The 13,518-nt window shown below is 50.4% G+C and overlaps 3 protein-coding genes across 3 annotated transcripts; 2 read left to right on the top strand and 1 right to left on the bottom strand.

Annotated features, from left to right (window-relative positions):
• Window positions 1-3,973: 3,973 nt before the first annotated feature.
• On the top strand, window positions 3,974-5,723 carry BDP81DRAFT_323422 (poly A polymerase head domain-containing protein; the record flags this gene model as incomplete). The annotated part of the gene is made up of 3 exons (XM_060584795.1): window positions 3,974-4,769; window positions 4,841-5,389; window positions 5,455-5,723. 3 exons carry the CDS (start codon window positions 3,974-3,976, stop codon window positions 5,721-5,723), a joined length of 1,614 nt encoding a protein of 537 aa, XP_060443854.1.
• A 472-nt stretch (window positions 5,724-6,195) lies between these two features.
• On the top strand, window positions 6,196-7,717 carry BDP81DRAFT_377328 (uncharacterized protein; the record flags this gene model as incomplete). The annotated part of the gene is made up of 4 exons (XM_060586776.1): window positions 6,196-6,391; window positions 6,455-6,516; window positions 6,578-7,141; window positions 7,211-7,717. Exons 1-4 carry the CDS (start codon window positions 6,322-6,324, stop codon window positions 7,715-7,717), a joined length of 1,203 nt encoding a protein of 400 aa, XP_060443853.1. The 5' UTR covers window positions 6,196-6,321.
• Window positions 7,718-8,120: 403 nt separating this feature from the next.
• On the bottom strand, window positions 8,121-11,153 carry BDP81DRAFT_323396 (SAC family polyphosphoinositide phosphatase; the record flags this gene model as incomplete). The annotated part of the gene is made up of 3 exons (XM_060584792.1): window positions 8,121-9,983; window positions 10,040-10,140; window positions 10,202-11,153. 3 exons carry the CDS (start codon window positions 11,151-11,153, stop codon window positions 8,121-8,123), a joined length of 2,916 nt encoding a protein of 971 aa, XP_060443852.1.
• Window positions 11,154-13,518: the final 2,365 nt, after the last annotated feature.

Raw genomic sequence — 13,518 nt, 5'->3', positions numbered from 1 at the left:
CACCTAGCTGAAGGTACGTACGACGGTATTGCCATACGTAGGAGGATGACCTGCATTTCTACAGTCCATGTGCATAGAGTCGGTCAGATAGAGGCAGTAGCTCATCCTGACGGAGAACGGCTTTCAGCCTGTCTATGAGAAGACTTCTATAAGAAGACAGTAAAGACTGATGTTGTGAATGTATACTGCAACTAGCCCGTCGTTGAAGGTCCCACAATATTCCATGAGTGAAATCAACTGGGCTCACAAGCTGGCGAAGCACGAGATACACGACCTAGCCAAAGATTGCTGCTGGGTTACATCGAAATTGAACAGTACCAATATGAACCTAACAAGGATCTTGCTGGCCTTGTTTCTGTTTCTCAAGACCAAGACAAGCATGGGGATTGCGACGGCCCAGCCAGCTGAGGGCGAGGCAACTGGGGGCAAGGCCGTAGTAATCGGGCCTGTAGCGATAGACCTAGCAAACAAAGACCATGCCTCGTGCGTGTTTGATGCGGAGATGTACGGCTGTTTCGATCCGCGGAGCGGGAGCGTCCAAATCGGATCCAGACATCGGGGTACGACGTGATTGTTGCAAGGGGGGAAATGTAAGAACGAGCCCGGGAGTTGGTAGCCCAATTGGATCGAACCTGCAGTCAACTGCGAACGCACGGGTAGAGATGATCTACCGCCATGGCGTGGATTACCCTGAGTAGAAACCCCGAGTAGATACTCATAGTCCAGTATAGCAAATGCATTAGTGGGTAGACAACATGAATGAAGAGATATGTTGTCGACCAACGTTGCAAAGAGACAGCATATGCAGACGGGTCAAACCGCTGCGGCTGACAACGGCGAGAAACCACGCACGCACAGATGGCTGGTGAGGCAGTACGAATTCGAGTAACTTGGCCTCTGCCTAAGCCAGTCGGGTCGAGTCAAGGTTGATTATGAGCCGCGCACAGGTTCAACGGCTGGCAAACCGGCAAGTCATGCAGCCGATGGTAGGACACGCGTTAGAACCTGCTGTTATACGCGAGAAACGACTGTGCCCTGTGCTGCGGAGTGCCGTAGCGCGGTTCAATGCTAGTCAAAGCGATGGTAAGGGACGATGACCCTGCAGCCTCACAACGCTCGTCACGACGCAGGGTTCCCAGAGGGCACCAAGCATCGAGCAACGGCCACCAAGACAGAGGAATGGAAGGCAAAAGGGAGGCTACAGTGGATGATTGCGGTTGCCGAAAGCACCTGAAGATGCTATTTCTGTCCTGACATCTTTCAGTCTTTGAGTCATAGCCATGATGCCTGCTTGTCGCACTCAGGGGAGAAGAAACGTGAAGGTTGTAGTCGTTCCATATACGTGATAAGGAGGCGTGGTAAGTGCTCTCATGCGGCGATTGCATACCCACTCAGACTAAGTTGCCAGTAGCTAACAGTAGCCATGCCGGACGAGGTCGGTTGTACATATGGTGGCTCCCACGTCCAGCGCATCGATGCGGGAGCAAGCCATACGTGCATAGAGGCACTTTCAAATTTCATCCTTTGCAGTTGAATTCGTATACGATAGGCTGGAGTTCTAGGAAGACGGTTCCTGTGACGTATCAGCGACACGTCACGATGTAGAGACGTGCTTGAAAGTCTTACCGGGCCTCACAAAAAAGGGTGGCCGTTAGAGCTAGAAATGCCGCGGGTTACTAAGAATGAGATGGAGTTAGAGATGGGTCTTTGCCACCCGCATATGCTACCAGCACGCACCGACCAACGGACGAGATGCTTTCGAGTATTGAAGTCGCTGACTAGACAGCAAGTTCACATTTCTCAGTGCGGTTGGAAGATGGCCCGGAAGATGAGTAACGGGTAAACGTAGCAGGGTACCAGGCACGCCAGGTAAGGTAAGGCAAGGTAGGTGGTTGCCAAGGGCGGCGAACCTAGTGAGACAGGCATCGTTTGGAACAGGCGGCGTGGGCTGCGCACCGATGTTGTATGAAACGAAGTTGTCAAACCCCATGATTGCGGGGCCAATCGCATGGGCCTTTCTCTTGTATGCGGTAGAGCTAAGGTACGGAATCGATCCCGTTGGCTTTTCCTGCAAGGCCATGGGAGACAAACTGCCTCGGATCGTTCCGCCAGCCGGTGACAACGACAGTGTGATGCATAATCCTCGTGAGCCAAACTAAGGTGACGCCGTGACGGTTTTTGCCGTGTCTAATCGTACACAGTCAAGCAGTAAGGTAGTGCCAGCGGATGATCAAACAGAAGAATAATCAAGGTTAAAGATGGACGGGAACGTGGTGGACGGGAACTAAGCCTATCTTGGCCAACCTACTGCCACGATCATGCAATCCCCTGGGGAAAATCTCCCAACTAGTCAAGCAGGGAGAGGTTTGGATCTGCTCCTGGCAAGATATGGCGGGAGATGGATCTCCATCGTAGTATCCTAGCCTTGCCTGGATTTCAGGTCCGCCAAACGTCGTATCGCTAAGTGATGGGTCTGGGGCTGAAGCTGACGGTGTGTTTTGGACAAGAGGCCCTCAAGACTCTACTCCGTACACGACGGCAATGCCCAACCACCCTCGTCGCCATGCTTTGACAGAGGGGCAGCAATTGTGGGAAAACTTGGTCTTGCAAAGAGTTGGGCATTCCACAACCCCATCTCTGTCCGGGCGAGCCTTATCCCTGGACGATCAGATGACATGGGAAGCTTAGTTAACAATAGCCAGAGCCAGGTTGGTTAAATACCTTAAGTGAGGTAGTAAGGTAAAGTCCCGGTTGAAGTGCAGAGACGATGCAAACCAATTGGATGAGGTAGGAAGGAAGGCCCACTTGAGTTTGGATACTTTGAAACGACGTCAACTCAGACTCTGTGCGTTACGTAATCAATCCCGGGCCATTCCTTACGTAAACATTCACATAGGCAACTCCTACCTAGGTATTCATTCTACTGAGTGCCTGCCTCAACGAAGACTCATTGTTAGTCACCATTGCTTGCCAGAGTTAGGTTTTCGTCGGTGCGTTGCACACCTATTTCCGCCCTCTTGCGCAAGTTGCAATTCCTTCCTTTTCTCTTTTTAGTGTCGACTGAAGGAATCGAAAGGAAATACCGGATCAGTTGGACGAGTTGCAGGACCTCCCTCGGCTGACTACGTACCTATGGCAAGTTGTGAGTCAAAATCCTCAACTCTCTATGGCTTATATGAGTACAACACATATATCACCCCGAAAATGAGCGGTAATTCAAACCAACATCTTAATGACCTTCGTACCATTTGTCACCAATGATCCATCTTTTGACACCAAGTCCTGACGTTCTTGCTTTGACTCATTGTTCTTCGCTCACGAATACTCATCTCAACTTGTCGCCGCCTGTCTCATCTCATCACCCTGACGCCCTGCCCCAACCTTACCATCAGCTAACCGCGCACCAGCCACTCGTATCGACTTTTCATCTTGAGCTCACCGTTACCTCAAACCCCGGTGCGGCCTTGCATCGTACAGACCCTCTCTCCTGTTTACAGCCCGAAGCTGTATTTACAACACCAACCCACCACTCATCGACTTCCTTTGACGATCTGGCACCTAGGCTGCTTGCCTCAAGGCCTGTGCTGCGCCCTTGCCGTACCTCATGCAACCGCGCTTGTGCTTGCGCCTCCGCCTCCATCACCACTGCTACCACCACCACCACCCCAGCTAGTCAAGCTAGAGCTGCTTCTGGAGTGAGACCAGAAGGACTCTATTTCGAAACCAAAGGATCACGGCCCGTGGTCTAACGTGGCGCACGTTCTACCCCTCGACTCCCTTCACTGGCGCATCCGCCGACTCGACACCTTTCCACTGTCAGGCCTGTCGTGTCATGCTACGTGCCTGTGCTCGACCTCGATCTGTCTCGACCTGGAACCGCTGCTCGGTGCCGCGCGCATCCTTGTACCCTTACCTCATGAAGAGGAACTTTGACGCGTTTGTGGGTCGTCCGTCTGCCTCTTCGCCATCCAAGATGACAACCCCCGTTGCTGCCACGACTATCAAAAACTTTACCACTGCAAATGATCCCCCAACACTCAGTCTTACTCCCAAAGAGCAGCAATTGAGGGATCTTTTGGTTGATGTTGCTGCTTTCATCGATGGAGCCGGTCGTTCACCTGAGCCCCTTGTCCTTCGATGGGCTGGGGGCTGGGTTCGTGACAAACTCCTTGGCATAGAGAGTCATGATATTGATACCGCCATCAATGCCATGACTGGCTATGCCTTTAGTCTGGAGCTGCGCGACTACTGTGCTCTGGAAGAGCATACAAGGAAGCACAACATTGGTCCCGATGATATGGGCAGCCTCCACAGGATTGCTGCGAATCCCGACAAGTCGAAGCATCTCGAGACAGCGACCACGCGCATGTTTGGTCTCGACGTCGACTTTGTCAATTTACGCAAGGAGACGTACACTCAGGACAGTCGCAATCCTACAATGGAGTTTGGCACTGCCGAAGAAGATGCCCTGCGCCGCGATGCCACCATTAACGCCCTCTTTTACAATTTGCACACCGGACTGGTCGAAGATCTGACCGGAGGACTCACAGACATGGAGTCTCGCCTGATCCGAACACCCATGGAACCTTTCCAAACTTTTACAGACGATCCTCTCAGAGTCCTGAGGTTGCTCCGCTTCGCCAGTCGTCTTGACTTTTCAATCGACCCTGCTGCCACTGCGGTCATGGCCGACCCTCAAGTTCTGGACGCTCTGAAGCTTAAAATCAGCCGCGAGAGGGTTGGTGTCGAGATGGAGAAGATGCTGAAGGGTTCGTCTGCCTATGCTCAACTTTCTTCATACGCGAATTTCTTAACTGACTTGTATGGTTTTGTGCTGGAGCAGGTAAGAACCCACACATGTCTTTGGACCTGATTCGAACTCTCAACCTGTACGAGGCCATCTTCACGGATTCCAGTGATAGATATTACCCGTCCCCAGACCTCTCCAAGTGGGAATTGGCCTACGATCTCCTTGACAGCCTCGCTCATGACAAGGCCCCGAGATCAATCTATGACATTCTCGTCACATCCGACGAAGCCGCATACTTTGCGTGGAATCTGGCTGCAATTACCCCGTACTCCCACATAAGAGAGGAAGTACCACTACCAAAGGCTAGGGGTACAGTGCCTCTCACTACGTTGGTTGCCCGGGAAGGTATCAAGGCCCCCAACAAGCTATGCGATGTCATCACTGCAGCATATCGCCATCGCTCTGAGATTCTTACCCTGAAGCAAGGCTTTGGTACCGGTAAATCTAGGACTACCGAAAGGAGCACCGTCGGTATGGCGATTCGCAAGTGGGATAGCCATGGAGGCCACTGGCGAGTCCAGGTACTCTATGCCTTACTTGTCGAGGCCATTGAAAAGTTGCCATCTGACTCAACCACCGGTAAGTACCCCCACTTTCCTACTCACCGTACCTTGTCTCTGGAAAGATTGCTCATTCCGCCACAGATAAGAAGGAGTTTCTTTCAGGCTGGCAGCGGTTCCTGGACTACCTTGCTGATCTGGACGTCATGGACGCACCTTCGCTGACGCGCCTGGTGGACGGCCGATTGCTGGGAAAAGAACTTGGTGTCCGCCCCGGTAAGTGGATGGGCCAGGCCTTGGAGGTTTGCGTTGCCTGGCAACTTCGTCATCCAGACGAGACTGAGCCGGCTGGGGCGATTGAGGAGGTGCGACGGCGAGCAGTTGAATTGGGGATCGAAGGGCTTCCTACATGATGAACCCAGTCGGACTTTGCACCTTTTGGCGGGTGAAGACTTCAACCTGATCAGGGCTAGAAATTGAATCTACCTAACAAAGGAGTAACGGCGAGGGAAAGTTGTCTCGGGGCAGGCAGTATTAGATCAAGGATCGGCATGAAATACCCGAATAGACCACCTGTTTGTTTAAGCCAGGGGATTGTTGCCAGTAAATGTATTCGTTGAATAATTATCCTCTCTCTTCAGGGGCTTTTCCATATCCATTTCTCCCATCTATCACGATGCGGTCCTCGACTGCCCGACTACGTACACTCGAACTTGAAAAAACATTGGGGAAGCATGCTCAGTGTTCACAGTGTATGATACAGTGTATGCACTGAGTGGTCGCCGACCCGGAGGCCGCACGCGCTAATTCTACTCTCACTGTGCCCGCTCAATGCTGTTACTGAGAATCAGAGAGACACCAGCGTTGATTAACAATTAACCACCTACCTGGACAGACCAAAGATGCCAAACTTTTAATCTCTTACATCTTTCCAGGCTACTGGTAAACAGATCTGTCACACGATCCGCAGACACGATCGTCCACATTCGCTTGGCCTCACCATCGGCCGCTATGCTCTCCGACGTGGTCAAGGCCCTGCAGCGAGCTGCCTCCAGCTCTGTTGAGTTCAATGTCGATAGAGGTTTGAATTTCCCACGGCCAAGGCAGTGCTTCATTGGATGCCGGACCCTGACACAAGTCACAGATCTACCAGAACGATATACTCTTACCGACCTCGCAGAAGACTTCTCGAAGGTCGAGCATTTGGTGGGTTCGGCCTACTCATCCATCTCATTCGTCTTACATAGTGACTCATTACCATCAGCAGCCACCAGTCGACACTCTCAGTGCTCTTGCGCTCTGTCTCAGGAATGCCGACCGCATCGACCAAGGGGCACAAGACCAGGCGTCCATCAAACAGCTTTCTAGCCATGCACTGGGACTCCTGAGCCACTCTTCCGGCTCGCTGTTGAACAATGACCCAACTCTTGCGGAGCAGGCGTTAGATATCTTGAGTAGTCTTGTCCTCAGGTTTTCTCCATCACTTGACGACCAGAATCTGATTGCCATCGCTGCATACACCGACCGCAAGGAAACCTGGACGACCGTCGAAGCAGAGCTTTATGCCAAAGAGATCTTGAGTCATTCTTTGGACGATGCCCAAAAGCATGCGTTCCTCAACTCTGTAGTGCTGGAGCGCTTTATTAGGCCCATCTTCTCTCGGACAAGCTCTAGTCGCATCACTTCTACGGGCAGGAAGGCTCATTTCGCCGATGATAGCCAGGACCGCTTTACTCCTGGCGTTTTCGCTGATACCGATGACGCGAAACCTTGGAAAACCACTCAGGTTCATGCCATTACAATATTTTCCTGGGCTGTGGAACAAGCTGATGTTGGTCACGCTTTCAACATCAAGTAGTCGTGTTCCTGGAACGGGAGGCTAACACTCAATTCTCTACAGGATGCGCTGATTGAAAAAAGCTGGCCGTTGTTCACTCCAGTTCTTCTCGCTCTCTTAGATGACTCGGACACTAAGTTCAAAGCAAGGGGCCTTACCATTCTAGGCGACTTTCTTGTCAAATGTCCAGCCAAGGTCCTCGTTCAAACCGGCCTGGGTGGCATTTTTGAACAATCCGTCTTCCCCTCTCTACTCTCCCTGCCAACTCTGACGCCCGAGAAGGAGTCTCTTCTACTACTCGATCCGGCATATGGTACAATCATCCAGCTTGCCAAGATACAGTTTCCTGGAGCGGGCGACAGAGACAAAAAGAACAAACTTCTTACTCGTTTGCTTAGGGAGGGAGTTTTTCCGGGCTATTGGCAAGCGTCCGAGTTTATTGGAATTGTTCAACTACTTGCTCGACAAACGACCTCCATCGTCAGCGAACTCGGCATCTTTGCCACGGCACATTTGAAGGCAACTCCACATGTCTCCAGCATGATTGCTCGATTGCTAACTCTTACATAGGAGCTCCTGTCCATGGTTTCTGCAATCATGACGGATCCATTCCTCGCTTCTCATCCTAGCAGCATACAAGCGGCCGCGCAGGCATTGGGTGCCATCATGGTGAATTGCTGGCCGAGAATCTCAGACAAATCACACGCAGGCGAAGTGCTGAGATCGATCAGCGTTTGTTGGTTGAATGTGCTCAATGAGCGTACGAGCGGGCCGGAGAATGCGGCGACCGAAGAAGCTCTAGCTGAAGTCTCCAAACTTACGCCCATATTGCGCGCCATCTTTGCAGCGGCCGATCTGCCTCTGAAGCCTTACGTTTCGGCATTGCTAGCTGTGGAACCTAGGCTCGAGGACTTGTTTGGGGACCAGGAGGATGGGGCGGTGGTGGCAGGTGAAGAGAATAGCGGACCTGACCTCAATCAAGTGGCTGCTGCTTGAAGAACGACTTGCCTCGAAGCCATTTCCTATAGGCCTTGTATCGCTTCTTCTGAGCATCCTCCTCGGTGACGGTAAGAGGATTGCTGCCAACCTTGAGTAGCTCCGCATATACAGCGATATCCTCCTCGGTACCGACAGGCGTTATTGCGTCACTCTGCCAACTACTCTGGACATAGTGCTGGTACTCAGATTGGTTTTCTGCCTGGATCGTCTCGGCCGACACTACTAGCGGCAGGTTTTGGGGATGGCTGATGTACCGCTCGTAGTCCTCGGCCTCCTGCTGGCTCACAGATGGATTGAGGGACTCGCTAACAGCCTTCGTGAAGGTCCACTGAGCCGCTTTAGTCTTCTCCTGGGCCGTGGGCTTGATCTTTGACGGATCTTGGGGTTCTGCATGGGTCTCTTTCATGATTCCGTGGTGCCCAGTCACTCTATCCTGCATTGGCTGAAGCCAGCGGTGGATGGAGATCCCCTTCCCGCCTGCCGTACGATCTGACATGACCGACACAGCATCAATGTCCCGAGGGGACTTCAGGTCTTGTGGGTCGACGATTGTCACCTCCTTCTTGGGCTTCTTCTTCTCATGGGCGTCCATATCAGTCTCGTTGCGAACCCGGAAGGGACTCAAGTCATACCGTCCATCTTGCGTGGATTTGAAGGGTATGTACTTGATGGTCGAGTTCATTTTGTAGGGAAACATTTTCAGAAATGACGAGAGCGTGGATGGGCGATAGTATTCAACCCAGTAATCATCAAAGTGAGATACTGGCTTTTTCTTTGCCTCGCCAGGAGGCGGTAAGTAGGGCGGGAAACTTCTTTCCTGCAGGTTCTCTGCAGTATACCAGTCGATGTAGTTTCGCTTCGTCTTTTCGGACCAGGCTCGCGGGTCCGCGTGATGAAGGTAGTAGTCAGTCGCGAGGTCCCACAGCATTGGCTGCCCTTGGGCAAATATGTAGTTGCCGAGGAAGAGGTTGTAGGCCTCCTGGCGCTGTCCATCTAGGAAAGAATTGTTGTAATACCTCTTGAAGCTCTCAATCATGTCGCGAGAGTGGCTCGTCCACTGATTGATCTTGCGGTATGTCTCCATGGTATTGACGAGCTGGGAGCCGCCATACTGCACAGCAATGGTGTCACCATGATCGTGATACATGTGAGTGAAGAGATTGACGGCGTCTGTATCGTAGTTTATGGAGGTGTCTTCGAGAATGCCAAGTGCGTGAAGCTGATGGCCTAGGGCCCTTTTCCCAATGACGAATTGTGCGGCATTGGTTCGGTCGAGGCAGTCTATACAGTTGGTCCGGGCCACGCCATTTTGAACGCTGGTTGGATACACCTTGCCGTCGCCGTCGTGGAAGAATCCGGTTGTGGTGACGACGTCCTCGGCAATGCGCTCCAGTGTACCTATGACGTCCTGGTCGCGACTCTTCGCCGCTCGACTCATATCCCACGCCTTGTGAATGATCTTGCGACCTTCTGGTAGGAACTGGTTCAGGTAGTTGATTGCATTTGTGTACTCCAGCAACAGTTTGGACTCCCGTGGCGTCCGTTCCCTTGCTTTGACAAGATTCAATACGTAGATGGGAGCGCCGTAGCGTTCGAACAGGTTATCGAAATGAAGGGCGGCAGCGCTGTAGAATGGATCAACGAGGTTTAACTCGATGGGTGGTTTTGGTGTCACGCCCGTATTATCCTGCGTCCAATATAGGGGGATACTTCCCCGGTGCTGAACATAAGAAGTGTACTGCGGACTGGAGAAGAGCCTGCGTCCCGGAGCATGGAACGAAGTTGTCAAGGCTTCTGAAACTACTTGCTCTGTCTCAACATCGTTTGCAACGTAACCCTATTCGCAGAGTGTCAGCCATAATACCAGTTGACGTACTAGCCAGGCAAGCTCACGAGGTCGTTGGCCCCCCGTTTGAGGAACCTTGCACCAGCAAAGAAACGAGATCGCCGAGCAATGATAGTAATGTATGCTGTGCGTCCGTATATCGATAAGGCTACGATGCGCAGTCCGTTAGATATCCATTGCCCCGAATCGCGGCAGTTGCAAGTACTCACCAGCTTGGTCAATGTAGCCGTGGATGATGGGATGGCACCAGTCAAAGGGATCCTTGAGTGCTTTGGTGGCTGGTTGCAGCAGATGATGGTTCCAGACGAACATGCCGTTGAAGTCATTCATGGCCCCCGGAAACCCACGCGCAAGCGCTTCACGCTCCCTCGTGAGATTATGCTGCAGTGTGCGTGTGATGTCGTACGAATAGCTGTAGTAGAACGACCTAGTAAGATCCAGGTTATTCAATATACCCAAGAACCGGGACTCTTCAGTGTTGCGAACGTCGGCCTTGAATCGATTCGGTGTCAGCGGCACCAACTCTGTACCATCAACTTGGTATATGTAATGTCCACCGATCATGGCCACTGTGCTCTTCTTCGTAATTAGGAGCATGTAATACGGTCCGGTGAACTTGATGAAGCCCAGCAAGCCCCAAGCAGTGCAACGCAGTTTGATACCACCCGTGCCTTTGTTGCCGTCGTCGATGGTATCCAGTAACTGATTCATTTCCTTTTGGCTGTAAATGATCTTGTCGTCCGTAATGCTCAGCTCCGAGTCATCTGTTGTTCTTTCAATCTTGAGAATGCGGTATCGCCTCTCCGTCACATCTCCCCCGACAATGTAGTATCGCGTGGCTGTCTCGTACAGACTGAACTTGTGCATCTTTCGATCTAGGCGATCTGGACCCTTTTCATCATACGCATCCGCTGCCCGGGCTGCAGAGTCGGGACTTGACGTTCTGACAAAGGGCTTTGCGACCGCGGGCTCCTCGTCGACGTCATCCTCCCCGGCACGGTTTTGCGTCGCGGCATCTGAGGATAGAGCTTTCGCCGTTTCGTCGTTGTTGAGAAGTGGAAATACTGGTGAAAGATCTCGGCTTGATTTGCCCTTGTCAGCGTCGCTGGCGAAGGGAATAGGAGAAGGGTTCGAGTCGCGGGAGGCCGATCTTGCGGCCATCTTGAGATGAGTTGCGCATCACTGTCAAGGACTATTCTGGGGAGGTTGGTTGATCGTTGCGACGTCGCAGGCGGCGATGTGGAGGTACGGGTTGTTGGAGGGCAAGTCTTGTAGTGTCCAAAACCGGGTGATGTCACAGAAGCTTAACAAAGCACTGCAAGGAGGACTAAAGATCATGCTGTGATTGATTTGAGCCGGTAGGTTATAAAAAAAAGGCTTCACATAACTAGGAGTTTTCTTTTATCGTTTATTATATAGCTAAAGGCGATATTTAATGAAATTTACCTTATATTTAATTTTATAATTAGTTAATTAGTAATTATTTTTATATTTTATCTTTTCATTTCTACCTAATTATTAATTATTAAAGTATAACTATTAACTTTTTTAATTAAGTGTTAATTATTTAAATACAAAGCATGTTACGGCCAGCTAGTTATAGTGAGGTATATTTGTAGAAGTTAAGGCTATGAAACTAATAATAATGTCATAGTGTTACGACCGTATAACAAGGCCAGGGGGCCCGCCCCGCAGGCCTGCGGCGGCTATCTACCAGATATATGCAGAGAACCCGGGAACTCAGGTGACTGACTCATCACGGAACGGAAGAACTATGGACAAGTCACGTGATAATAAGAAGGACCGACACGGTGATATCGGTCCCAACTACAAAGGATATGTTGAGACAGGATCAGGACTTGTATATAGTATGGACTTGAGCCGGGCTCAAGGACAGACTTCCCATAGCTTCTTCAGCAATTAACTTCGTATCAGATCTCACGATCGCTTTCAGTTATCTTCCCTGAGAACCTCTTTGACAAGACTACGATTGATCACCAAAGCCTTACCTACTTACGACTTACAAACATAGCTTCCCTAAAGCTATTCCCGCCTACGATACTGTTACCAGTTCCCCAGCCTCAACTTCTGCAAACATACCTAACTACAACTAGCTGGCCGTAAGACATAGGATATTAATATTAATAATTAATTTGTAAACTAAATATCACTAGTTATTCTTGAAAGATAATAATAAGGTGATATTTAATCTTAACTAAAATTTATTTATATAATATTTAAATAACGTGGTTCATCAGTCAGCCGGACGTTTTTTTCTAAACACACTTATGTCCAAACCACTTAAACCTTTGACGCGTAAAATCTCAACAACCATAATGCCAATCTACACCCAAGAAGACAAAGTCATTCTTGCGATTGAAGCGATCCGATCGACACGCGCTGCAGGTAGTAACTTGAGCATTTCGCGTGCCGTAAAGACCTACGGTATCCCGAAGAGCACCTTAGCCGATAGAATAAACAACCGACCGCGACGCGAACAAACTCAACCCCAACGACATAAACTCGATCCGATCGAAGAGAAAACACTTCTCTAATAAGTTATTGAACAGGATTCCAGAGGATTTCCTTTACGCCTTGGCGGTGTGGAAAATATGGCTAATCTCCTGCTGCGAGCGCGTAATGCCGAGCCTGTTGGCAAGCGATGGGCCAGGCGGTTTATGGACTCACAGCCTGCTCTGAAAACAAAGTTTAATCGTCCATACGATTATCAAAGGGCTCTTCAAGAAGACCCAGAGGTTATTTCAAAGTGGTTTGTATTGTTACGCAACATAATAACTAAGTATAGAATCCAAGAGGAGGACCTATACAATTTCGACGAGACTGGCTTCATGATGGGCATGAATACCGCGTTAATGGTGGTAATACGCGCCGATCGACGCGGTAAAGTAAAGTCTGTCCAGCCGGGTAACCGTGAATAGGCTATAGTTATTGAATATATTAATTTGGGCGGGTGGTGTATCCCTCCGTTCGTGATCGTCAAGGGCGTATATCACCTTGCTAGTTGGACCACGGAATCAGGTTTTCCGGGCAACTGGGTCATCAAGCCCACTGCTAATGGATGGACGGATAATCAGACGGGTCTTGACTGGATTAAACACTTCGACAAACATACTAAGAACCGAACTAAGGGCGTCTACCGGATGCTCATTATCGACGGCCATGAAAGCCATTTATCGGCCGAATTCGACGATTACTGCAAGCAGAACAATATTGTAACGGTCAGTATGCCTGCACATTCGTCGCATCTATTACAGCCATTGGATATTGCGCTTTATTCGCCTTTGAAACGCGCATACGGTGATGAAATCAACCTATTTATCAGAGCCTCCATAAATCACATTACCAAGTCTGAGTTCTTTATTGCCTTCCACCAGGCCCACAACAAGGTTTTTAATGAGGAAAACATCAGATCTGCTTTCCAAGGCGCTGGAATTTCACCATGGAACCCAGACTATGTCATCAAAAAGCTTGATGTGCATTTACGGACGCCTACACCTCCTATGGC

The sequence above is a fragment of the Colletotrichum phormii genome (genome assembly GCF_030913505.1).
Source record: "Colletotrichum phormii strain CBS 102054 chromosome Unknown BDP81scaffold_13, whole genome shotgun sequence".
Classification (NCBI taxonomy): domain Eukaryota; kingdom Fungi; phylum Ascomycota; class Sordariomycetes; order Glomerellales; family Glomerellaceae; genus Colletotrichum; species Colletotrichum phormii.
This window is presented reverse-complemented; position numbering and strand designations above follow the sequence as displayed.